The sequence below is a fragment of the Aethalodelphis obliquidens genome, unplaced genomic scaffold (assembly GCF_003676395.1).
Source record: "Aethalodelphis obliquidens isolate GAN/ISIS:26980383/991018 unplaced genomic scaffold, ASM367639v1 scaffold9, whole genome shotgun sequence".
Classification (NCBI taxonomy): domain Eukaryota; kingdom Metazoa; phylum Chordata; class Mammalia; order Artiodactyla; family Delphinidae; genus Aethalodelphis; species Aethalodelphis obliquidens.
The window spans coordinates 15947132-15973525 of record NW_020837953.1 but is presented as its reverse complement, the minus strand read 5'-3'; the positions used below and the strand labels follow the sequence as shown (position 1 = coordinate 15973525).

Genomic DNA, 26394 nt, shown 5'->3' with positions numbered 1-26394 from the left:
CTATGCTTCCTGAGAACCTATTAAATGCCAAGTAGCATGCTGGGCAAAGCAGCTACAAAGATGAATAAGAAATGGTCACTTTCCTCAAAGTGCTCACAAATGATACATAAACATATCATTATAAAACAGTTGAAAAGAAATGACATGATAGAAATATACACAGAAAGAAAATAATATTTGAGCTATATCCTTTGTAGGGCAAGTAATATTTTAAATATGTAGACAAGCAGGGAAAGGCATTCCTGGTTGCCTTTATATATAACATATAAACAGAGGCGTATAAGTAAAAGCATAAAAAGTATTCTAGATAACATCTTCAGAGTACGGCAAATAGTTCTGTGTGGAGTTAGGTTATGTGGCTAGAGACAGCCTGGAAAGGTAGAGTCTGGGATGTTAAGAGCTTTGGATGCCATACTAAGGAGTTTGGATTTACCTTAGGTATAACAAATGACTACCAAAGGCTTATAAATGGGGAAGTGATTATAATGAGATTTACGGTTTATTTTGTGATTTCTTTTAAGATAACATTAAAAATTATACAAATAGTTATAGAAAATTTGAAAATATAGATAAAACAAAATAAAGATTGGAGATAACCATTATTTCTAGTTTCATATTTCATTTTATGAAAAAAATATATATCCAGACTTTTCTATTTAATTTTAATAAAAATGGGATATTTTAATTATTGTTTTGTAACTAGGTTTTTCCACTTAATAACATATTGTAAATATTTTCCCATATTAAATACACTTCTATAACATTAAAAATGATTACATATCATTCCACTGAATATACATACTATCCATTAAGTCAATCAATCCCCTATTGTTGGACATTTAGATTGCTTCCAATTTTTCTCCTCTGTACATTATACATCCATGCTCTAATAAGCCCCATAACTTTATGCATATTCTTAGTTAATTATAGCTCAGGATAAATTCCTAGAGGTAGAATTCCTGGATCAAGGGCTATGAATGTATTTTAAAGGCTTTTGATAAATGTTGTTGAAATGTTGTAAGCATTTACATTCCTACCAGTAGTATATGAGATTACCTCTCCTACATGTAACCTCTCCTCTACCAAAACCTAATTATCTTTATTTATAAAATTTCTGACTATTTGACAATTGAAACATGATAATTCAGTGTTGTTTTGATTTGCATCTTTGTTTATTAATGAGGTTATATTTTTTCTCATGCTTGTTATATATGTTTTAGAAGTGTTAGATCAGACAAGAAGAAATATAATCAAAGGGAATTTCAGGTGGATTCAGCAAGATCTTGTGAAAGACAAAGATATGGGGTGAGGGATGGAGGTAGGGAATTGGGAGATGATAATAAAAATGTACGCAATTGTCGTTAAGACTCAGAAAATGCGTATTTTTTAGAACTGTCTAGTTTGGAATGGGCATTCTGTAATAAAGTCAAGAACAGATTGACAGAGGCTAGAGGAGGGTTTAAACTCACAATGGAACAGCTCTATTCTGTTATGATGACGGAAGGAATGAGGAAAGGAAGACAGCTTGGTGACAAATGCAGATAGTGCCTTAGCTACTAGTACAGAGTAATTTAAGTTTCAAAGTTCATGCCTTTTCAGCAAAATATGTAATTTCAGAGTCGATTACAATGTTGCTCAGTAACTGCTGACTAAGAGAGCCTGTGAACTAATGTCTAATGATTTTGTTAGTACTCTTTCAGATTTACTAACTCCTTTCCCCTCCCCAAACTTAGGAAACAATATAAATCCCTCTATTTGAGGTTACTGTACCTCACTTGTACATATGCAAATCGCCCAGGCTACATATAAATACCCTGAGGCCCTAGTCAAGGCCCCAGAAGATCTGTATGAAGACTGTCCAAAGTGTAGTTGTGTTGCTGGTACCTATGCAGATGGCTCACTCAAGCTTGGCATGAGGTGAGAGAGGGCTCTGAAATTCTGAGAGTAGGACAGGTACACTTACCAAGCCACAGTGGCTGGCCTTGGGAATTAAAGAGTAGTCTCTCACTTTCCTGCTGGCAGGCAGGAGCTATATATACATCACTGCTGATTATTCGCTGTAAGTGGCTGTCCTGCCAATGCAATTCACGGCCCTCGATGGCTCTAGTGAACACTGTCCGCCTTGGTCTGGATAAAGAATCTGGGGAAAGAAAGAAATGCAGCAGTTCAATGATGGGTAATCTGAAGCTCTAGCTCCTGTGTCTTCTTCAGGGTGGGAGGAATGGCAGAAGAATAGTGTATAGTTAGTGACAGCAGTCACTCTGCCATCTGTCTGGGTGTTCGTTGTGTTGCTTCTTTATTGGATGGCTTTTAGTGTGTCTGTGCCCTCTATGGGAAAACCTTTCTACATAGATCTATGGCTGAAGACCAGTTTCTCGTAGGACCCAGAAACACATGAAAGAGAGGAGGGACCGTGGTGCTCAGCTGCTCAATTATGAGGATACAAACTGCTTCTATAGAAGCTAGAGGAACAGAGAAGCAGCTAGGTAATATCCCTGGCCAACCCATAACCTGTTTCTTTTACAGCATGACCCACATCAGACTAAGTACTTCTGTGACATGGATATAAAAGCTGAAAAAGAGCTGAAGCCCTGTGTATTCTGGTATCTTTATCACACTAGTGTCTGCAAGCTTACAACCTTGTTCTCCCATAAGAAAAATTGATGCTGACAAAAGACTAAATTGTTTTCTCACTGGAGTCCTACCATGCCATCTCTCTTCAGGAAAAGGGCTGCAGGGAAACAGTAGACAAAGTAAGCTCAATTCTTCAGGGTGGTGTGTAGGAAGACCAAATGGAAGATACAATCATAAAATGTGGATATAGGAGGACTCATGGAAGTGACATTTAAGGAAATGAAAACATAAACGATCATTTAACTCTCTGCCAGACTAAGAACAGTTGAAACTATTTTGGGATCAAGAACTGAAATACAGGTATTTCCCGAGATGCCCAAATGAGTTGTGCATCTACTGAGCCTGTGCAAAAATACTGGGAGGGAAAGTCAGAGGATTCAGACTGAACATGAAAGAAATGAACATATTCATCTACTAAGCAAAAGTCCTTGGAATCTGGTCATCTCTTCAGAAACCTGTATATTCCTTAGAGTGCAGGCTCAGAGGATTAAATCAGAATAGCACTGACAATATTTACTGAAATTGCTTCTCCTTCATGTCACCCCTCAGCTGAAGCACAACGACCCTTCTACTGGCTGCAGTCGGAGCCCCTCTCCTGCTAAACTGAGAATCCACCGTGGGTCTGCTCAGCCCACAGTGGGGATTAGGCTCCCAATATGTTTTGTATTTCATGAAGTCAGCAAATAATGACTGCCTACTACATGGCAGGTACTGTTCTAGGTATTGAGGATATAAGAAGTCCTTGGCTTCATGGACCTTTATATTCAAATGGGGAGAGACAGTTAAATGAATGTATAGTATAGTAAATATATAAGATGGTTATGAGCGCTAAGGAAGAGACTAAAGCAAAGTTAGGGAGAAAGGCAAGCTGGTATTGGGTGGGGGTTATTGTTTTATATAGCATGGTTTTTAATAAGGTAACATGTGAACAGAGACCTGAAGGAACTGAAGAGCAAGCCTCAGATATAACTAAGGGAAGAGCATCCTAGGCAAAAGGAACAGCAAGTGCTACTGGTGGGAACATATTTGGAGTGTTTGAGGGTAGTGAGGAGGCCAGTGTACCTAGAATGGAGTAAATAAGCAGGAAAGTCATAGGAGATGAAGCCAGAGAGATACTAGGAAACCAGACCATGGAGGGCCTTCTGGGCCATGAGGCAAAGATGAGAAGTCACTGGAGGTCATTGAGCCATTGAAGGTATATGATCTGATTTGCATTTTAAAAGGACAACTGGCAGCAGTATTGAGAACAGACTTTACAATGGAAGCAGTTAGGAGGCCACTGCAATAATTTGTGAAAGACGATGAATCTGTTCAGAGTAACAAGCAGTGGAGGTGATGAGAGTAAATGAACCCTGGATATATTTTGAAGGTAAAGGTAATAGGATTTGCTCGTGGATTAGATCTGGGATGAGAAAGAGAAGAATCAAGGATGACTCCAAGGTTTTTAACATAGACTTGTCATATATGGAGACAGGGAAGACTGCAGGAGGAGCAGGTTTGGGTGGGGCTAGAGGGGTAAGAAATCCTACTGAGATCCTATTAATATCTAAGCTGAAACATCAAAAAGGTAGATGAACATGTAAATCTGGAGTTGAGAGGTAAAGTCTGGGCAAGAGATATAAATCTGGATGTTGTTAGTATATAGATGATTAGTAAAACAATGCAATTACCAGCGGAGTAAATATAGAAAGAGAAGTGGTTTGATAACTGAGCCCTGGGTACTCTAGCATTTTAGGTTGGGAAGTGGTGGGGAGACAGTAAAGGAGATTGAGAAGGAGGGGCCAATGAAGAGGAGAACCAAGAGAGTAGTGTCTTGGAAATAAGGTGTTTGAAGGAGAGAGTGATCGATTGTGACAAATACTGCTGATGGGTCAAGTAAGATTCTGACTGAGAACTAGATTTAGCAATGGTTAGCGTTAGTGACCAGTACAAGAGATGTTTCAGTACTGAAGGGATGAAAGCCCGACTGGAATGAGTTGAAGAGAGAATAACAGCAGAAGAAGTAGAGAAGATAAATATATAATATTCTTCTGAGCATTTTTCTTAATTCTACCACTTATTTCTACTACCTCAGAGAAACAAGGTGGTAGACAGAGAGTCATGTGGGGTCAACAAGAATATTTTTTGCTTTGTTTTGTTTTGGGATGAAAGATAAAACAATGTGCTTGTATACTCAGAGGAATAATCCACAAAAACCTGTGACGCAGGAGAGAGTACAGATAGTTCCTGGGGTGATGTCCTAGATAAAAGGAATAAGATCTCAAGAACAAGTGGAGGGTTTGCACTTAGAAGCACAAACAAAAACAGCAGAAGAGGCAGAGTAGATGGGTAGAGACAGAAGCAGATGTGGTGATAGAGTTTTGGAAATTCTCTTCTGATTGCTTCTATATTCTCAGTGAACAGGAAACAAGTCTTCAGGATGAAAGTGAGGATGGGGAGAAAGTATAGAAAGTTTTAAGGAAAAGATGGTGTGAAATAGTAATTTAGAAGACTGAAAGAAGGCACAGACTAGGGAAATGTAGTTGATGTCTGGACAATACTATGGACCCACTTGAGACTAGTGGTCATAAACTTAAGATAAGACCAGTTATCATAGTCATGTTTCTCTCCACCATGTTCAGCTGTGTGGGTGTGAGCACCGAGTAACTAGAAAGTTAGACTGAACTACTAAGGTTAGGGTTTTGCTACGTGAGTGTAACTAAGGGAACGAGGGGGTTGAGTATGTATGCAAGGTAGTGATTATAATGATGCACCAAGGAATCTAATCGGGATAAGAAGGAAAATGAGGCTACCACAAGGATGGAAAAGTGATAGCATCAAAACTCCTAGTGGGTCAAAGAATTACTGGAATACCAGAGAAAATAACCTAGTAAGACTGGTGGTGCTAATTAGAGCTGCTTGAAATTGCGATTGTGAAGAAGGTGTAGTTATTGGTAATGGCAAGCTTTAGGGTATGATCTTGGGGTTGCATAGCTAAGTTATGATAGAAGATAGACTATTAAAAGAGAGGAGGTCAAAGAACTGAAAGACTAGAATACTGAAAGTACCATCTATGTGGCTATTTAAATGATCAAGAATCATGACAGAAGTAGAGGCAGAGAGTAGTGTTAGTGAGCCAGTAACCAAAAATCTTCAAGGAATGAGGGGGATTGCCCCAGAGGTCAAACGACCAAAACCTGGAGGGCAGCAGACAGCATATTTTAACAGCACTGACTTTAAAGCTGGGGGGTATTTTAGGAAGGAGGGTAGGACAATGATGTAGAAATGGCAATGAAGAATAAGCAGGATGCCTATTGCTCCATCAGGCCCAAAGGTAAAGAGATGTGAGAGATAAATCAGCCACAGCTTGAGAAGACTTAAGAGGAAACAACATTCTCAAATATACTGTCACCAGTATACTGTGACAAGGAAGAAACTGCCAGACAGGAGGCATGTGTTTATACACATGTGACTCTCTCTATGCCAAACCAAAGTCAATACTAAAAGGATACATTCCTGTGTTGTGGAGGTTAGATGAATGCCAGCAAAGGGTAGCTTCAAGTGGCAAAGTTGTAGGCTTTTCATCTCTCATTACCTTGGTTGCCTTAAATACACTGCTAATCAATTATGGTACAGCAGATGAAGACCAAGCAAGAACAATAATTTAAGTGATTTCCTCCTAGAGGTTAAAAATATCAGTAGATTTATCACTTAAAATAAAAGGGAGGACATGTAAAATCAATGTCTGATAAAAATCTACCAATAAAGGATCCCCATGGGCTAAAGAGCAATCAATTGCCAACAGCAAATGGCCTGAGTTACATGAACTAAAGCTGATGTGAATGTCGATGTCCAGTGATACCTGGTCAGTGGGCTCAAAAGGCAGAGGGTACAATATCACTGTACTGGATTTGTCTTAAAATGGAGCAAGAGTCCTAGCCATCTCTCGGAACGATGACCCCCTCCTAGAAATCTGCTGTATAAAAATTTGAGGAAAACAGAGAAAAGTAAGTAAGAAAGGCAATTGTCAGGACTTTTTTTTAAGTTGTTTTTTTTTTTTTTCTCCCAGGTCTTCTATCATTCCCTTGAGGTAGGTCTTCTGAGCTAAAACCAACCCCAACTGAGGCCAAGATCCATTAGTCATGAAAAACTTGAAGGGTAAAGAGGATTCATGAAGAGGCCTCTAGGAATTTATGCTGGGCACTGTAAGGATACTCTACATGTGGAAAAGGACAGCATCCTCAATGTCAAAGATACAAGCTCACCCTTATTTAAGGTTTGGCATTTCAAGACAAACAAAAGAACAGGCTTTTCTTATTTAGGATGACAATTCTGACAGTCCAAAAGTTGTCCAGCCACCTTTGTTCTCAGGCTTTACCCTCCGACCTTTTGGAGTTCCAGGCATGAAGACGCTAAAATGATATCTGGCTCACCTGAACGGTGACTGGCATTCTGGGGCAGTGCGTTGGTGATGTTGGGCAGCTCATGCCCATAGTTCCCATCCTCCAGGGGACAGACATCCAGGTCATTCCACTTCTGCAGCTGCTGCAGCCAACAGGATTTCTCCTCCAATTTGCAATGTGGATTTAAAATGATGCACACCCATAACGCCCCTGGAAAAGAAAGCAACCCACATTCTTGACATCTCTCCTTTGATGTATGTCTAAGCCTTAATTTTTCAGTTTACTCTTTTCTTCCATTTTTTGTTGGTAGGAAAAGTTTCCAAAATATCAGCTTTTCTCAATATAAAAAAACAAATCTAAAAAAAAACCAGCCCCTGGGCTTCCCTAGTGGCGCAGTGGTTGGGAGTCTGCCTGCCGATGCGGGGGACACGGGTTCGTGCCCTGGTCCGGGAAGGTACCACATGCCGCGGAGCGGCTGGGCCCGTGAGCCATGGCCTCCGAGCCTGTGCGTCCGGAGCCTGTGCTCCGCAACGGGAGAGGCCACAACAGTGAGAGGCCCACACACTGCAAAAAAAAAAAAAAAAAGAAAAACCAGCCCCCAAACCAAATCTGCTAAAGTTTTCAGAAATGCTTATTTTTCTTTCCCAAAGGTTTCTTAAAGCAGAGTGACTATCTTGATATCTGGATATATGCCTGTGATGATGAACAAGACAGATTTGGGCTTGAATTCCGAGCTCAGATCTGCCGTCCAACAAACATTTATTGAGAGAGTTCTTGTTCAAGACCTTGTATTGGAGAATAAGACCCTGTTCCTACCCTTGAGGAGCTGTCCAATGGGGGAGGTAGATAAATAAACACAGTGTCATTTGAATATGGTAAGTGTTAAGATAAAGATATATTCAGGATACACAGAGCACAGAGGAAGGGCATTTAGCATAAGAAGGAAGGTGCTCAGAAAAGGATTTTAGTTGACCTTAGACTTTCTGAGCTTCAAATCCCTCAACTGTAAAACTGAGATCATAATGTAAAGGGCCTAGCATATTATTTGGCACAGAGTGGAATTTAGTATTTCCCTTTTCCAGGGAAAATCGTTTATTTGTACTTGGATTTTGATACTGTTGATCAGCTGTGATGCCTTAAAACTATCACATTCTTGGATCTTCTCTGTCACTGTAGCAGAGTATCACATATTCCACATAACCAATGAGTACTGTTTCTTTGACCACATCACCCTTCTTTGCAAGCAAACCTGCTTCTTATTTTCAAAGTTGGCTATGTGGCTGAGACAGAAGTATTCTTAATCTCAAGTTAACAATAAGCCTGGCTGCAGAGTGTCTTAAGTTAAACATCCTTTGGGATGGTGTTACATACATAGACGGCAGTATATTCAGACACTATTTCAAGGCCCCTCAAAGTCAAATAGGAATGTTTTAAAAGACCATTTAAGCCTCAATTTCAGGTACTAACTAGAGGTGATGAAAATTCATTTCTATTGGCTCAATTCAGTTTTTCAAATCCACAGTGAAAAAGAAAGTACACTATGTAATATAATAGTAGTATATAATGATGGTTCTTAAGGGGATTATAATTAGGAGTCCCTCAAAAAATAATTATACTAAAGCATAGTAAATGCTATTATAACCACATATAAAATGCTATGAGAGTATGTATGATGGAACAATTAACTCTGTAGATGGGGTCAGGAAAAGTTATAACATTTGAGTTTGTCCTTGAAGAATAAACATGAGTTAATTCTAGTTAAAAAATGGCTAACTAAATACATATGCTCATCATCAGTCCCTCTTGATACTTCACTAAAATGAAAGTAGAGGGATAAGAACAGGCATAAACTCACATAGACACATAGAATGGGAGAGATGAAAGAGAAGAGTCATAAAATTGGGAATCTGGAAGGCATGTGGATGAGAGATAGCTGACATAGCAGAAGAAAGCTGAAAACGCCATCAGCAGTTAGGAAAGCCCAGCAGCAGACTGATTCATGCTGCAGAGCCCCGCTGAAAGTGGGGCCGAAATATAGTGGAACAGGTTAGAAATTTGTCAAAGGTCTCAGGATCACAGACTTCCTCCTCTATTCAGGGTAGCTCAGTGCCTGTTCATTCTCTCTCCTGGAAGAAAACCAGAGCTTTACTCACTGGAAAGATAGATTCGGAGAGGCTCTGGATTGGGAATACTGTGTACAACTGAGAGTGAGGTTTCCATGTGAAAAACTGAGGGAGTAAGAAAAATATACATATTGTACAAATGGACACACTTACCCCCACCATCCAACCCTCTTTCCCTATTTGGTTCTGAGAAAACTGTGACAGGCTTATAATCCAGACATGATGTTCATGTCCTAGTGTTTTGTGGAAGGTAGAACTTGTGAGTAAAAAAATTAGCTGAGGAAATATCTAAGCAAAGTGTTGAAGGAGCAGCCTGGTTTCTCTTGACTGCTTATAGTAAAATGCAAGAAGAAAGAAATTATTTAAAGACAGAACTGTGAATCAAAAAGGAAGCAGAACTTAAAGATGTGGAACATGCTCAGCCTATCCACATTGAAAAGAATGAGAAAGCCTGTTTGGGAAAGAATATAATGGTGTGACCCTTAGAGAGGTAAATCTTCATCTTTTATTGTAGGAATAAAAAGAGAATACCTAGAATTAAAAAATCAAGAAAGAACAGTTATTTAGAAATGTGGAGGCATGTTAGAAAAAGCAGCTGAAAGAATTAAAAATTGCTCTTTCTGAGAAGTAGGAACTGACAATGTGAAGGAATATGGCATAGAAATATTGTTTTTTATTATAAAGTTCGTAGAACTCTTTGACATTTTAACCTGTATACATGTATTACTTCATTTTGATAGAAGAACAAGAGATAAATAGGAGTGGTTTGGGCGGAGAGATCGAGGGACGGTATATACCCAAACAGGAGAAAGGACATAAGCGAAGACAAAGACGTTCTCATGAGTCATCTTAGTTTCTTTGGATATTAAGTCTATTGGATGTTTTTTCGTTTTGGTAGAAAATTTTTGTAATCTAGCATGTTAGCTTTTAGTACTATTGGGACTGTGAGTTCCTACCAATTACAGTGTCCTTTCTGAACACCAGGTGGCAGGAAATCCCTAATATATAGGAGGTAAAGGAGGTAAAAAATTTCTAACCGTGTGACAGTAAGAAAGATGCACAAATATTCAGATCATAAAAATTACTTTCTCTACTTTTAGAATTTAAGAGTGCTAAAGGCCTGTATAAACCTCAAGAAAAAAATTTTTTTCTTCACATTGTAGTCTTTTCCTATGGTGTCTGTGTTACACTGTTTGCTGGTTCTTGTAAAATTAATGTAGGGATAGGGTCCCACCCACCAACAAACAAAAAAGATAAGAAAACCTCATCATTTAAGATGCGGGAAGAGGAGCGCTAAGAACACAATTTTGAGGAAGCACCAATATTTAAGTAATGAGCAGAGGAGAAGGAGGAATAAGCAAAAGAGATTAAGAAAGAAAGATAAGAGAGATGGAAGAACCAGGAGAAATTAGTGACACACAAGCCAATTAGCAATGTCTAATGAGGCAGAGTGTCAGTATTAGTAAGAAACATTTACTTTACAGTTTAAGATGTGCTTTTTGTTTATAGTGAAGTAAAAGATTTTCACATTTAATCTTCATAAGTATAACGAGAACCAAAGAGAGGCCATTAAACTTGGCCTTATGAATGGCAAAATCAATAGGATAACAGGAACAGAAAACAGATTGGGTGAGTTGAGAGAGGCTTAAGAGGCAAAAAAAAGCAGGGAACTAACTACAGTCATCAAGGAGTTACCATTTCCTAGGCACTGAAATATTAAAAAGGGGATCCCTAGAAAGTGAGTACTTTCACCTGTAAGTTTAAAATGAGTTTTCTGTTTTATTAAGTCATTATGGATTTGTTTTAAAACAAACTCAAGAGATTGCTGCATCTCTAAGAAAGAGACAAGGCAAAAAATCCTGCAGGTGCCTACATGTAACAGGCATGTAGGGACTGTGTTACCATGATACAAAAGCAGATTTTCCAGCAACTTAAAAAAAGCATCACCTGAGGATACGGGGAGGGGGAAGGGTAAGCTGGGACAAAGTGAGAGAGTGGCATGGACATATATACACTACCAAATGTAAAATAGCTAGCTAGTGGAAAGCAACCGCATAGCACAGGGAGATCAGCTCGGTGCTTTGTGACCACCTAGAGCGGTGGGATAGGGAGGGTGAGAGGGAGGGAGACGCAAGAGGGAAGAGACATGGGGACATATGTATATGTATAGCTGATTCACTTCGTTATAAAACAGAAACGTACACACCATTGTAAAGCAATTATACTCCAATAAAGATGTTTTAAAAAAAAAGCATCAAAAACTCTAACCAAGTGTAGGTACTATGGAAGTTAAAATTTTACATAATTATTATATATTAAATATAATAATAAATAATAGCGACTATTTCTTTTTATGGGCTATGCATTATAATAGGCACTTTCTATATATTATCTTATTCAGTCTTCCAACTGTGCAGGTCAACAGGACTTGGATTGGGTGTAGAAGGTAGAAAACAGAGGGAACCTAGGATGACTCAGATTTTCTTCTTGAGCAGCTAGATACATCTCACGACCCTGTACTGAGATGGGGAAAATTAGGCTTTGGCGGAAAAAATAAGAGTTCTGTGATGGTCATGTTAAGTTTGAGATGTTTCTTAGACATGGTGGGAAGCTGGACACTGAGCCTACAGCTCAAGAGAAAGGTCAGAGCTAAAGACATAAATTTGTGACTTGCCTACATCTAGATTATATTTAAAGGCATGGGACTGAATATGATCACTTAGGTACAGAATGTAGACAGGGCAGTGGGTACTGCAGAATACTCAATATTTAGAAGGATTGAGAAAAGGAAGAGGAGCCTACAAAGCAGTCTGACGGAAAGTAGTCAGAATGTGGGAGGAAACCCAGGAGGGTGTGTGGGGTTATGAAAGCTAAGAGAGTACGTTTCAAGATGGGTATGGTCAATTTTATTGAAAACTGCTAAGAGGTCAAGTAAAATAACAACAGAGAAGTGACCACTGCAATATGGAAGTCACTGGTGACTGTAGCAAGAGCTACTTGTCAGTAGAGTGGCAACAATGAGCAATGGAAGCTCAATTGCAGTGGGCTCGGGAGAGAATTGGAGGTAAGCAAATGGAAAGAGTGACTGCAGACAAGGTTTTCAAGAAGTGTTGTTTTGTGGGATAGGGAGGGTGGGAGGGAGGCTCAAGAGGGAGGGGATATGGGGATATATGTATATGTATAGCTGATTCACTTTTTTTAAACATCTTTATTGGAGTATAATTGCTTTACAATGGTGTGTTAGCTTCTGCTTCATAACAAACTGAATCAGTTATACATGTACGTAGGTTCCCATATCTCTTCCCTCTTGCGTCTCCCTCCCTCCCACCCTCCCTATCCCACCCACCCTTCTAGGTGGTCACAAAGCACTGAGCTGATCTCCCGGTGCTATGTGGCTGCTTCCCACTAGCTATCTATTTTATTTATTTATTTTTACATCTTTATTAGAGCATAATTGCTCTACAACGGTGTGCTAGTTTCTGCTTTGTAACAAAGTGAATCGGTTATACATATACCTATGTCCCCATATCTCTTCCCTCTTGCGTCTCCCTCCCTCCCAGCACGCTAGGTGGTCACAAAGCACCGAACTGATCTCCCTGTGCTATGCAGCTGCTTCCCACTAGCTATCTATTTTACATTTGGGAGTGTATATATGTCCATGCCACTCTCTCACTTTGTCCCAGTTTACCCTTCCCCCTCTCCGTATCCTCAAGTCTATTCTCTAGTAGGTCTGCGTCCTTATTCCCGTCTTGCCCCTAGGTTCTTCATGACTACTTTTTTTTTAAAGATTCCATGTATATGTGTTAGCATACAGTATTTGTTTTTCTCTTTCTGACTTACTTCACTCTGTATGACAGACTCTAGGTCCATCCACCTCACTACAAATAACTCAATTTCGTTTTTTTTAATGGCTGAGTAATATTCCATTGTTTATATGTGCCACATCTTCTTTATCCATTCATCTGTCCATGTACACTTAGGTTGCTTCCATTTCCTGGCTATTGTAAACAGAGCTGCAATGAACATTGTGGTACATGACTCTTTTTGAATTATGGTTTTCTCAGGGTATATGCCCAGTAGTGGGATTCCTGGGTCCTATGGTAGTTCTATTTTTAGTTTTTTAAGGAACCTCCATACTGTTCTCCGTAGTGGCTGTATCAATTTATATTCCCACCAACAGTGCAAGAGGGTTCCCTTTCCTCCACACCCTCTCCAGCATTTATTGTTTGTAGATTTCTGATGATGCCCATTCTGACTGGTGTGAGATGATATCTCATTGTAGTTTTGATTTGCATTTCTCTAATGATGAATGATGTTCAGCATTCTTTCATGTGTTTGTTGGCAATCTGTATATCTTCTTTGGAGAAATGTCTATTTAGGTCTTCTGCCTACTTCTGGATTGGGTTGTTTGATTTTTTGATACTGAGTTGCATGAGCTGCTTGTAAATTTTGGAAATTAATCCTTTGTCAGTTGCTTCATTTGCAAATATTTTCTCCTATTCTGAGGGTTGTCTTTTCATCTTGTTTATGGTTTCCTTTGCTGTGCAAAAGCTTTTAAGTTTCATTAGGTCCCGTTTACTTTTGGTTTTATTTCCATTTCTCTAGAAGGTGGGTCAAAAAGGATCTTGCTGTGATGTATGTCATAGAGTGTTCTGCCTGTGTTTTCTTCTAAGGTTTGGTAGTGTCTGGCCTTACATTTAGGTCATTAACCATTTTGAGTTTATTTTTGTGTATGGTGTTAGGGAGTGTTTTAATTTCATTCTTTACATGTTGCTGTCCAGTTTTCCCAGCACCACTTATTGAAGAGGCTGTCTTTTCTCCTTTGTCAAAAATAAGGTGACCATATGTGCATGAATTTATCTCTGGGCTTTCTATCCTGTTCTGTTGATCTATATTTCTGTTTTTGTGCCAGTACCATACTGTCTTGATTACTGTAGCTCTGTAGTATAGTTTGAAGTCAGGGAGCCTGATTCCTCCAGCTCCGTTTTTCGTTCTCAAGATTGTTTTGGCTATTCGGGGTCTTTTGTGTTTCCATACAAACTGTGAATTTTTTTGTTCTAGTTCTGTGAAAAATGCCAGTGGTAGTTTGATAGGGATTGCATTGAATCTGTAGATTGCTATGGGCAATAGAGTCATTTTCACAATGTTGATTCTTCCAATCCAAGAACGTGGTATATCTCTCCATCTATCTGTATCACCTTTAATTTCTTTCATCAGTGTCTTATAATTTTCTGCATACAGGTCTTTTGTCTCCTTAGGTAGGTTTATTCCTAGATATTTTATTCTTTTTGTTGCAGTGGTAAATGGGAGTGTTTTCTTAAGTTCATTTTCAGATTTTTCATCATTAGTGTATAGGAATGCCAGAGATTTCTGTGCATTAATTTTGTATCCTGCTACTTTACCAAATTCATTGATGAGCTCTAGTAGTTTTCTGGTAGCAACTTTAGGATTCTCTATGTATAGTATCATGTCATCTGCAAACAGTGACAGCTTTACTTTTTCTTTTCCAGTTTGGATTCCTTTTACTTCTGTTTCTTCTCTGATTGCTGTGGCTAAAACTTCCCAAACTATGTTGAATAATAGTGGTGAGAGTGGGCAATCTTGTCTTGTTCCTGATATTAGAGGAAATGGTTTCAGTTTTTCACCATCGAGAACCATGTTGGCTGTGGGTTTGTCATATACGGCCTTTTTTATGTTGAGGTAAGTTCTCTCTACGCTTACTTTCTGGAGGGTTTTTATCATAAATGGGTGTTGAATTTTGTCAAAAGCTTTTTCTGCATCCATTGAGCTGATCATATGGTTTTTCTCCTTCAATTTGTTAATATGGTTTATCCCAATGATTGATCTGCATATACTGAAGAATCCTTGCATTCCTGGAATAAACCCCACTTGATCATGGTGTATGATCCTTTTAATGTGCTGTTGGATTCTGTTTGCTAGTATTTTGTTGAGGACTTTTGCATCGATGTTCATCAGTGATATTGGCCTGTAGTTTTCTTTCTTTGTGACATCTTTGTCTGTTTTTGGTATCAGGGTGATGGTGGCCTCATAGAATGAGTTTGGGAAACTGCTATATTTTGAAAGAGTTTGAGAAGGATAGGTGTTAGCTCTTCTCTAAATGTTTGATAGAATTCGCCTGTGAAGCCATCTGGTCCTGGGCTTTTGTTTGCTGGAAGATTTTTAATCACAGTCTCAATTTCAGTGCTTGTGATTGGTGTGTTTATATTTTCTATTTCTTACTGGTTCAGTCTCAGAAAGTTCTGCTTTTCTAAGAATTTGTCCATTTCTTCCAGGTTGTCCATTTTATTGGCATATTGTTGCTTGTAGTAATCTCTCATGATCCTTTGTATTTCTGCAGTGTCAGTTGTTACTTCTCCTTTTTCATTTTGAATTCTATTGATTTGAGTCTTCTCCCTTTTTTTCTTGATGAGTTGGCTAGTGGTTTACCAATTTTGTTTATCTTCTCAAAGAACCAGCTTTTAGTTTTATTGACCTTTGCTATCGTTTCCTTCATTTCTTTTTCATTTATTTCTGATCTGATCTTTATGATTTCTTTCCTTCTGCTAAGTTTGGGTTTTTTTTTGCTGTTGTTCTTCTTTCTCTAATTGCTTTAGGCATAAGGTTAGGTTGTTTATTTGAGATGTTATTGTTTCTTAAGGTAGGATTGTATTGCTATAAACTTCCCTCTTAGAACTGCTTTTACTGCATCCCATAGGTTTTGGGTCTTCGTGTTTTCATTGTCATTTGTTTCTAGGTATTTTTTGATTTCTGCTTTGATTTCTTTAGTGATCTCTTGGTAATTAAGTAGTGTATTGTTTAGCTTCCATGTGTTTGTATTTTTTACAGATTTTTTCCTGTAATTGATATCTAGTCTCATAGCATTGTGGTTGGAAAAGATACTTGATACGATTTCAATATTCTTAAATTATCAAGGCTTAATTTGTGACCCAAGATATGATCTATCCTGGAGAATGTTCTCTGAGCACTTGAGAAGAAAGTGTATTGTGTTGTTTTTGGATGGAATATCCTATAAATATCAATTAAGTCCATGTTGTTTAATGTATCATATAAAGCTTGTGTTACCTTATGTATTTTCATTTTGGATGATCTGTCCATTGTTGACAGTGGGGTGTTAAAGTCCCCTACTATGATTGTGTTACTGTTGATTTCCCCATTTATGGCTGTTAGCTTTTGCCTTATGTATTGAGGTGCTCCTATGTTGGGTGTATAAATATTAACAACTGTTATATCTTCTTCTTGGATTGATCCCTTGATCAGTATGTAATGTCCTTCTTTGTCTCTTGCAATAGTCTTTGTTTTAAAGTCTATTTTGTCTGACATGAGAATTGCTACTCCAGCTTCCTCTTGATTTCCATTTGCATGGAATATCTTTTTCCATCCCTTCACTTTCAGTCTGCATGTGTCCCTAGGTCTGAAGTGGGTCTCTTGTAGACAGCATATATATACGGGTCTTGTTTTTGTATCCATTCAGCCAGTCTATGTCTTTTGGTGGGAGCATTTAATCCATTTACATTTAAGGTAATCGATATGTATGTTCCTATTAACATTTTCTTAATTGTTTTGGGTTTGTTATTGTAGGTCTTTCCCTTCTCTTGTGTGTCCTGCCTAGAGAAGTTCCTTTAGCATTTGTTGTAAAGCTGGTTTGGTGGTGGTGAATTGTCTTAGGTTTTGGTTGTCTGTAAAGGTTTTAATTTCTCGGTCGAATCTGAATGAGATTCTTACTGGGTAGAGTAACCTTGTTTGTAGGTTTTCCCCTTTTCTCAGTTTAAATATGTCTTGCCACTCCCGTCTGCCTTGCAGAGTTTCTGCTGAAAGATCAGCTGTTAACCTTATGGGGAGTCCCTTGTATGTTATTTGTTGTTTTTTCCTTGCTGCTTTTAATATTTTTTCTTTGTATTTAATTTTTGATAGTTTGATTAATATGTGTCTCGGAGTGTTTCTCCTTGGATTTATCCTGTATGGGACTCTCTGTGCTTCCTGGACTTGATTAACTATTTCCTTTCCCATATTAGGAAAGTTTTCAACTATAATCTCTTCAAATACTTTCTCAGTCCCTTTCTTTTTCTCTTCTTCTTCTGGGACCCCTATAATTCGAATGTTGATGTGTTTAATGTTGTCCCAGAGTTCTCTAAGACTGTCTTCAATTCTTTTCATTCTTTTTTCTTTATTCTTCTCTGCAGTAGTTATTTCCACTATTTTATCTTCCAGGTCACTTATTTGTTCTTCTGCCTCATTTATTCTGCTATTGATTCCTTGTAGAGAATTTTTAATTTCATTTATTGTGTTGTTCATCATTGTTTGTTTGCTCTTTATCTCTTCTAGGTCCTTGTTAAACGTTTCTTGTATTTTCTCCATTCTATTTCCAAGATTTTGGATCATGTTTACTATAATTACTCTGAATTCATTTTCAGGTAGACCGCATATTTCCTCTTCTTTTGTTTGGTCTGGTGGGCTTTTACTTTGCTCCTTCATCTGCTGTGCATTTCTCTGTCTTCTAATTTTGCTTAACTTACTGTGTTTGGGGTCTCCTTTTTGCAGGCTGCAGGTTCGTTGTTCCCGGTGTTTTTGGTGTCTGCCTCCAGTGGCTAAGGTTGGTTCAGTGGGTTGTGTAGGCCTCCTGGTGGAGGGGACTAGTGCCTGTGTTCTGGTGGATGAGTCTGGATCTTGTCTTTCTGGTGGGCAGGACCACATCCCATGGTGTGTTTGGGGTGTCCTTGACCTTATTATGATTTTAGGCAGCCTTTCTGCTAATTTTAGGCAGACTCTCTGTGGGGTTGTGTTCCTGTGTTGCTAGTTGTTTGGCATAAGGTGTCCAGCACTGTAGCTTGCTGATTGTTGAGTGGAGCCAGGTCTTAGTGTTGAGATGGAGATCTCTGGGAGCGCTTTCACCGTTTGATATTACGTGGAGCCAGGGGGTCTCTGGTGGACCAATGTCGTGACCTCGGCTCTCCCACCTCAGAGGCGCAGGCCTGACACCCGGCCCGAGCACCAAGACCCTGTCAGCCACAAGGCCTTACTACATGTGACATACTCTGATTTCTTCTATTCTTCCAACCTCATGATTGATAACGTCTGGGGGAAAGAATGATATTCTGTTCAAAAATCAAGTCAAAAACTTATCCACGCATCGATTTCTCAATCCAGGATCTTGATAAATAACCATCAAGCCTTTAAAATCCTTGATAGGTCTGTCTCACTGAATGGTTTTGATCTCATTACTTCCTTTTTTGAGCTAATGGTTGAAAATGGGGGTAGCTTGTAAAACTGGTAAAATATTGGCTTTGATGCTTCCTTATCAACATATACACTCTACATGAAGATTCTTGGGGTAACAGAAGGCTGCTGGGTACTGGTTCAGATGGGTAACAGTACCTTAGGAAGTGACGGAATGACTGCAGGCACTGAGAGTGAGATCCCAAAACAAGTTTGTGCTGCCTCCTGGTGGCACCTGATTCACAGGTGCTCAGTAAATGGCCATTACTTTCACTAGTCCGTAAATTCACTGGGTGCTCCCGGGTTTCTTTCTTGAACAGCCACAACGGAGGTCTGTCTGCACGCTCTGCAGTCTTCACACAACCAGAGAAGCAGGGTGACTGCACCCCCTGTGCCACATCCACGTGGCAATCTACATCCTTTAGGCCCCCCTAGCCCTGCCCAGAGACCTTCCATAAGGCTCTAACCCAGGCCTTAGCCAGGCCCTGAGAGACAAGGCTGTGAGGGTGCCCACCTGGAGTAGAAGCTCAGATTGGGCACTGCGCTTCCTGGGACCCAGGCAGCCGTTGTCCTCGGGCTGGAGGAACTGCGTGCAGCTTGATTCACTTTGTTATACAGCAGAAACTAACAAAACATTGTAAAGCAATTATACTCCAATAAAGATGTTAAAAAAAAAAAAAGAAAGTGTTGTTTTGAATGGAAGAAGAGAAATGGGGCAGTAATTAGAGGGGGATGGGACCATCAAAGGCACTTGTTTTTTTGAGACTGAAACTATTACAGCATATCTGTATGCTGATGGAACTGATCCAGTATTGAGGGAGAAATTAATGATGCCAGAGAAAGGAGTAACTGAGGAGCAAAATTCTTGAGAAAAGGAAATGGCATAGGAACCAGAGCAAGTATGTAAGGAGTGGCCTTTTGTGGGAGCAGAGATACTTTATAGATTTTAAAAGAAGATTTTTAAAAGCATATGTGGGGACTTCCCTGGTGGCGCAGTGGTTGCGAGTCCGCCTGCCGATGCAGGGGACACGGGTTCATACCCTGGTCCGGGAAGATCCCACATGCTGCAGAGCGGCTGGACCCGTGAGCCATGGCTGCTGAGCCTGCGTGTCCGGAGCCTGTGCTCCGCAATGGGAGAGGCCACAACAGTGAGAGCCCCGCGTACCGCAAAAAAAAAAAAAAAAAAAGGCATACGTGTACAGACACGGAGAGATGAGAAAACTTCATGTCTGATTGCTTCTGTTATCTCTGGTTCAGGAACTGAAGGTAGTGAGCCCACTGCTCTAAATTTCTACAATCCCTGTCGAGGCCCTCCCCAGAGGAGCAGGCCTTGTGACCAGTAAGGAACCCTCAGAGTAATTAAGGGAAGCATGAATACACTTGCTCTAGTGTCTGACCCAATAAGGCTTCTCTTAGTGCAGTGTTTTTCAAAATGTGGTCTCTGGAACCGTGGCATCAGCATCCCCAGGGAACTGGTTAGAAATGCTAATTATCAGGCCCTACTCCAACCTATGTAATCAGAAACTCTGGGGACAGGGCCCAGCAATCTGTTTAAACAAGTACTCCAGGTTATTTTGAGAAGTTTGGGAACCACTGTCTTTGCAGAATGCTGAGAGTTTCTTGGAAGGTTGATATAGCAATTTCGTAGATATGAAAATATCACAATCAAGAGCTTTTCATAATGAACCGAAGTATATGACAAAAGCATTAAAAGCACTGGGATCTAGCTCTGCTTACTTCCTCTCACCTACCTTTGCCCCAAAGGCCAAGCCCAAATCCAAAAAACAATCCCATGATTATCACAGAAATTATTCCCAAGAGATTCAGGCCTCAGATGAAACTGACTCTCTGAAGGCTAATTTCAAATTCTTAAGAAACATGCACTTTGGGGGAAAATAGTACATAAGAAGGTGAAATTGAGGGAGATGTTGCAGAAGGATGTTTGATTTGGATTCAGACAGATTGGGGTTCCGGTGTTAGAGCCACCACTTACTAGTGTGTGACCTTGAACAAGTAACTTTTTGGAGCTCATCTGTCTCCCCTAAGCTGATATGTTACCCTAGAAGGAAGTCCATGCCTACAATTCCTTCTGAGGAAAGAGTGTAAGAAGCTGTTCCCAACTTGCCATGCATTGTGACCCTGGTCACAACTGGTTGGACCAGTAACTTTAGATTAATAGTTCAACATTCCTGTACTTCAGAAAGTGTAATTGTGTCAGAGAGACAGTTTTCTATAATTCTTTATTTTATTCTGTATCCAGAAGTAACCAGAGCTGTCTCTGTTTCTTTGCAACAAACACACAATTACCTCATAGGTTTGTTATCAGAATTACATGAAACAATGTGTGTACAATCTTTAACACAGAGTCTGGCACATAACGCTCAATAATGTAGCTCTTCATTATTAATGAGAACTCCAAAGCCATTAGTGCCCCAGGTGATATCAAGAAGCCTTAGCACCCAAATCAAAATCCCACACTCAGTAGCCCCAAAGTAACCAAGTATAGTCCCAGAGTCATTAAGCCTCATTCCCCATGGCTTTTAGCCCTAAGACTATAATGTATATGCTTCAGGGGAATTCACTAAAATCCTAAACTTTAGTTTGTTTTTTTTGTTGTTTTGTTTGTTTTTGCGGTATGCGGGCCTCTCACCGTTGTGGCCTCTCCTGCTGCGGAGCACAGGCTCCGGTCGCGCAGGCCCAGCGCCATGGCTCACGGGCCCAGCCGCTCCGCGGCACGCGGGATCCTCCCAGACCAGACCCTCCCAGACGCGGGCACGAACCCGCGTCCCCTGCATCGGCAGGCGGACTCTCAACCACTGCGCCACCAGGGAAGCCCCTAAACTTTAGTTTTTTTCTTGTGCTATTTTGTATGAGTGGAAAGTTTGTCATTGCTTTCTGGGCTGGAGGGAATATGGAGAAGCTATAATACAGCTTTTAGAATATGTCATATGGAAGTTTTCCAGTATAACCCAAGAGTGGGGCCATGACTGGATAGTGAGTTCAGAGTATGGAGGATTCTGCAAACAGGGGGAGGAGCTGCGTATTAGCCCTGCAAAACTAGCCTTGGAACAGGGGAATGATAAAAAGAAATAATGACTAAATAAGATGGCCTTGATGAGAAGAATCTAGAACAGAGAAGCCAGTCAGGAGGCCACAGGTCTAATTTAATCTAAAAGTCCCCCCCCCCCAAAAAAAGTCCCAAGGCCCTCAACCAGATCAGTGGTGATGGGAAGTAAAAAGTGTGAATGGACACTAAATTGCATTCTGAAGGTCAAGGAATCAAATTAATTTGGTGACTGGATGTAGAGAATGAACAAAAAATGAGTGCTTGACAAGTTTGGTAGAGTAAGAAATGGTGGTGCCAATGCCAGGTTCAGGGGAATCTCTTTTCACAGAAGCCCTGATTTCATTTTTGGGTTTCTCAAGTTTGAGGTGATCAGGAGATTTTTTTCAGGAGAAATGGTCATAGGGCAGTTGCTAATATGAGACTGGAACTCAGATAAGTGGAAAGAAGATGAGGATGAGATCATCATAAAGGAAACTCTGAAGCCATGCTATTGAAAAAAAAGAGTTCTCAAAGGAGTATAGAGAAAGAATGGAAGTCCAAGGCCCAAGTCTTGGAAACTGCCTTATGTCTAAGAGGTTTGTCTGGGGGTGATAAAGAAAAGCAGACCCAGGGAAAGCAAGAAAAGTGAGTTTGGTAAGTATCTGGAGAGCCAGGCTAATGCCATGGAACAGAAGCCAAGGCAAAAGGTTTTCTCTCACCAAAGGCTTCTATGTGGTAACATCTGGAACAGAATGCAGATGTCAATAGCAAAGCACAATGCTGTGGAAGAAACACAAGTGAGTTCAGAATTACTCTGGGTAGCCTCTGTAGAGCCTAAATCTTCTGCCAATTGGGCTAAAGTTCACTTAGCAAGATCCATGTAATGACTGATGGCAAGTGTTCACTAACACTATTGCCAGGGGGCAAGCTGATAGGATAGACAGAGCACTTCTCTGAGATATGCGGACTTACCTAGCTCATCCCAGAGCTGCCTGCACTTATCTGTCATGGTTGTTCCTTGTTGCCTCCAGAGTGTGAGTCGTGGGTCAGCCATAAACTGCTCAGTTATTAGCGTCAGCATCCTGGCTCCATTGGAATCTCTCATCCGCAGCATCTCTCGAACCTGACACATAAGGAGGGGCAAGAGTTGGTGACTGCACATCATGACAAAGTAGGAGGAGAAAGAAGGGGAGGAGGGGGAGGAGAAGATGAAGTAACTAAGCACAGCATATCCAAAGAGCCAAAAAGAAGGCCTCTTGTTCTGTATGTAAGTTCTTTGCATGTACCAAGAAAGGCTGCTGTGGGCAATGAGATACCACTTCACACTCACAAGGATGGCTAGAATCAAAAAGCCAGATAATAAGTGTTGGCAAGGATATAGAGAAATCAGAACCCTCATACATTGTTTGGCGGGAATGTAGAATGATGTAGCCACTTTGGAAATCAGTCTAGAAATTCCTCAAATGATTAAACACAGAGCTACCATATGGCCTATCAATTCCATGCCTAGAGAGAAATGAAAATATATATGTCCACACAGAAACATTGTGCAAGAATGTTTATAGCAGCATTATTTATAATAGCTAAAAAATGGAAACAATCCAAATGCCCATCAACAGACAAATGGATAAACAAAAAGTGTGGTATCCATATAATGGAATATTACTTGGCCATAAAAAGGAATGGAGTACTGACACATGCTACAGCATGGATGTGTTTTTAAATACTTTAAAATACTATTCCAGGAGAAAGAAGCCAGTCCAGAATAGGGAAATCTATAGAGACAGAAAGTAGATTAGTGGTTGCTTAGGGCTGGGGGAGTGGGGCATGGGGAATAGGAGAGTGATAGGTAAAGGGTATGGGGTTTCTTTTTAAGATAATGAAAATGTTTTAAAGTTGACTGTGGTGATAGTTGTACATATCTGTGAATATATTAAAAACCATTGAATTGTACACTTTTTAAAATGGGTGAATTTTATGCTATGTGATTTATATTTCACTAAAGGTGTTAAGAAAAAAAAAAGGAGAGAAAGCCTGCTGTGAGAGTCCCCAGTTCCAAAATACTAAGTCTCTTTAAAGCCTCATCGGGCAGCCTTGGGTTCAAAGCAGAGGGAAGGTAGCTTCATTACTAATCCCCCCAGGAATGCTAACTCACTTAGAGAGCTGAGCAGAAGGAAGAGGACTGCCAGGGTGAGGCAGTAGGGGTCCCTGGATGCAACCTGCTCAAGTCTGCTCTGCTCAGCTCCCCTCCCCACAGTTAGTTTTCAAGCATTCAGTACAGGTAGGTCAAGTGAGCTAGCTACAACGCATGAAGTCAGAAGTGTGGTGAGCCCAGTTTAATAAAAAAAAAAAAAACTTTTCATATCTTACCTTGGCAAACATTGAATTGAGTTGCTTTCCAGAGCCATAGTAACCACCCTGGGAGAGAAAGAGCTTCACTTGTTCTTTCACCTGTTCCTCGTCCAAATGCCAACAGTTCTCATCATCAATGCTGGCCCCAGCTGTGGGGTCAGGGGCACCTGTGAGGAATGGGAATGACGAAATGAATCCCTTGAGTTCCTACCCTACACATTCAGCAGGAGGGGCCCTCTGTAAATATATTCAGAAACAGATGGGTATTCTGCCTTAATCCGGGCTTTGTCAATTGTGTGGGCCTAAACAAATGTAAGAGAGCTAATGCTAGTTTCATGTTCACTAAACTCTGTTGTATCCTCTTCCAAAGTCTACAAATACCATCCTGGGGGAAAAAGCCCAGAAGGAAATACACAAACATGAAAATAGTGATGTATTTTTTTTTCCCTAAGAGGATGACATTTTTTCTTCTTTTTTGTTTTTCTATGAAGTTCAAATAAGCCTTAAAGCACACATATTATTTTAAAATTAAAAAATACTTCCTTAGAAAATAAAAAATTCTCTTTTTAAAGCTCACTATAAAATTGTAGCTTCTCAAGTGGTGTCAACACTTCTAAATTTCTAGAAACTTGCCCCTGGGGACTTCCCTGGTGGCCCAGTGGTTAAGAATCCGCCTGCCAATGCAGGGGACATGGGTTCGAGCCCTGGTCCTGGAAGATCCCACATGCCGCGGAGCAACTAAGCCTGTGTGCCACAACTACTGAGCCTGTGCTCTAGAGCCCGCGAGCCAGAACTACTGAAGCCCACATACCTAGAGCCCATGCTCTGCTACAAGAGAAGCCACTGCAATGAGAAGCCCGCGCACCACAACGAAGAGTAGCCCCCGCTCACCACAACTAGAGAAAGCCCGCATACAGCAACGAAGATCCAATGCAGCCACAAAAAAAAAAAAAAAAGAAAAAGAAAAAAGAAACTTGCCCCTGAAGCACAGGCGGAGTTATATACATGGTGATATAATTTTACAAATTTGCACTCAAGGTATCTTTTATATCTGGGCTCACCTCAGCAACATCACTTAAAACACAGTTTTAGTTATTTACGCATCCCTTTCCCCTAGTAGCCTGTTAGCTCCTTGCTCACAGTTGAATTACCTATAGCACAGTGCTGGTAATATGACAAGCACCTAGGAAATATTTGTGGAATGAAAACTGAATATTCTTCTGTCATCTTCTCAAAGACAAAGTCCTATGATAAGTTTTTAGAACCCTGTCTCCAAGTGACAAAAGACTGTAAGTCAATATTCTATAGGTGTGGTCATGCAGTCGGTTACAAATTCATGTTGTGTTTCATCAGTACGTCTACCAACCTTCTTGTACTCTTAGATCAAAGGCTTGCTTAAATGAAATCTGCAGAGAAAAGCTGCTCTTCTGCTAAGCTTTTTAAAATAAATTTATTTATTTTTGCTGTGTTGGGTCTTCATTGCTGTGCATGGGCTTTCTCTAGTTGCAGTGAGTGGGGGCTACTCTTCGTTGTGGCACGCAGGGTTCTCATTGCAGTGGCTTCTTTTGTTGTGGAGCATGGGTTCTAGGTGTGCGGGCTTCAGTAGTTGTGGCACGAGGGCTCAACAGTTGTGGCTCGCAGGCTCTAGAGCGCAGGGCTCAGTAGTTGTGGCACATGGGCTTAGTTGCTCCGTGGCATGTGGCATCTTCCTGGACCAAGGCTCAAATCCGTGTCCCCTGCATTGGCAGGCGGATTCTTAACCACTGTGCCACCTGGGAAGCCCCTGCTAAGCTTTTTTAGTGCATCTTATTCTCCAGGGAATCAGGAGGGCTCACACATTAATTTATTCTATAAATACTAATTAACACTATAAGCCTCCAGTTTATGGAATCTACTACATGCTACTTTTCTTCAAATGTAGTATTCTAAACCGAGTTCTGATCATATCACTTCCCTGCTCAGAAGTATTCAGTGATAAACTATTCTTAATAAATGAAGTCCAAATTCAGCCTAGCATTCAGGACCCTCCCCGGTCAGTCTCCTTCATTTCTAACCTTGTCTTTCCTATACTTACGCTATGTTTCTAACCTTGCCTTTCCTATACTTACGCTACGTTTCAGCTAGAAACTTAGTATTCGCAGAAGTCAATGACATTTCCTTATGACTTTACTTATGCTTTTATCCTTTACTTCCTTTCCTCTCCCCACAACCTGTTCTTTGGCCAGAAAACACTACTTCTCATCAATACTGCCTCAGCTCTACAGTCACGGCTGCATGAGAAATGGAAACCATAAAGTAAGTATACAGAGAGGTTAATGCTGCCAAAATTCACCTATTGCTTAATTCACTTGGCAGGACTTTTTTACCCCCTCACTGAATTAGCTATATACCCAACTGCCACCATCAAATCTATGTCCATCTTATGCTCATATGCATAAAAAGGCAGTAACACTCTTCTTAGTACTTTATAATTACTTCTCTTAAACACCTGTTGCATTTTTTAACATCTTTATTGGCGTATAATTGCTTTACAGTGGTGTGTTAGTTTCTACTTTATAACAAAGTGAATCAGTTATACATATACATATATCCCCATATCTCCTCCCTCTTGCGTCTCCCTCCC

General features: G+C 40.2%; 1 protein-coding gene across 1 annotated transcript in view; it reads right to left on the bottom strand.

Moving 5' to 3' along the window:
- The window catches only part of ZSWIM5 (zinc finger SWIM-type containing 5), a 264002-nt gene that overhangs the window by 37159 nt on the left and 200449 nt on the right, over positions 1-26394 (bottom strand). The window contains exons 3-6 of the mRNA XM_027108730.1: positions 23790-23938; positions 22392-22542; positions 7047-7226; positions 1964-2140 (exon numbers count right to left, since the gene is read on the bottom strand). Of these exons, the coding sequence (XP_026964531.1) occupies positions 1964-2140; positions 7047-7226; positions 22392-22542; positions 23790-23938 (657 nt within the window). The remainder of the gene's footprint in view (positions 1-1963; positions 2141-7046; positions 7227-22391; positions 22543-23789; positions 23939-26394) is intronic.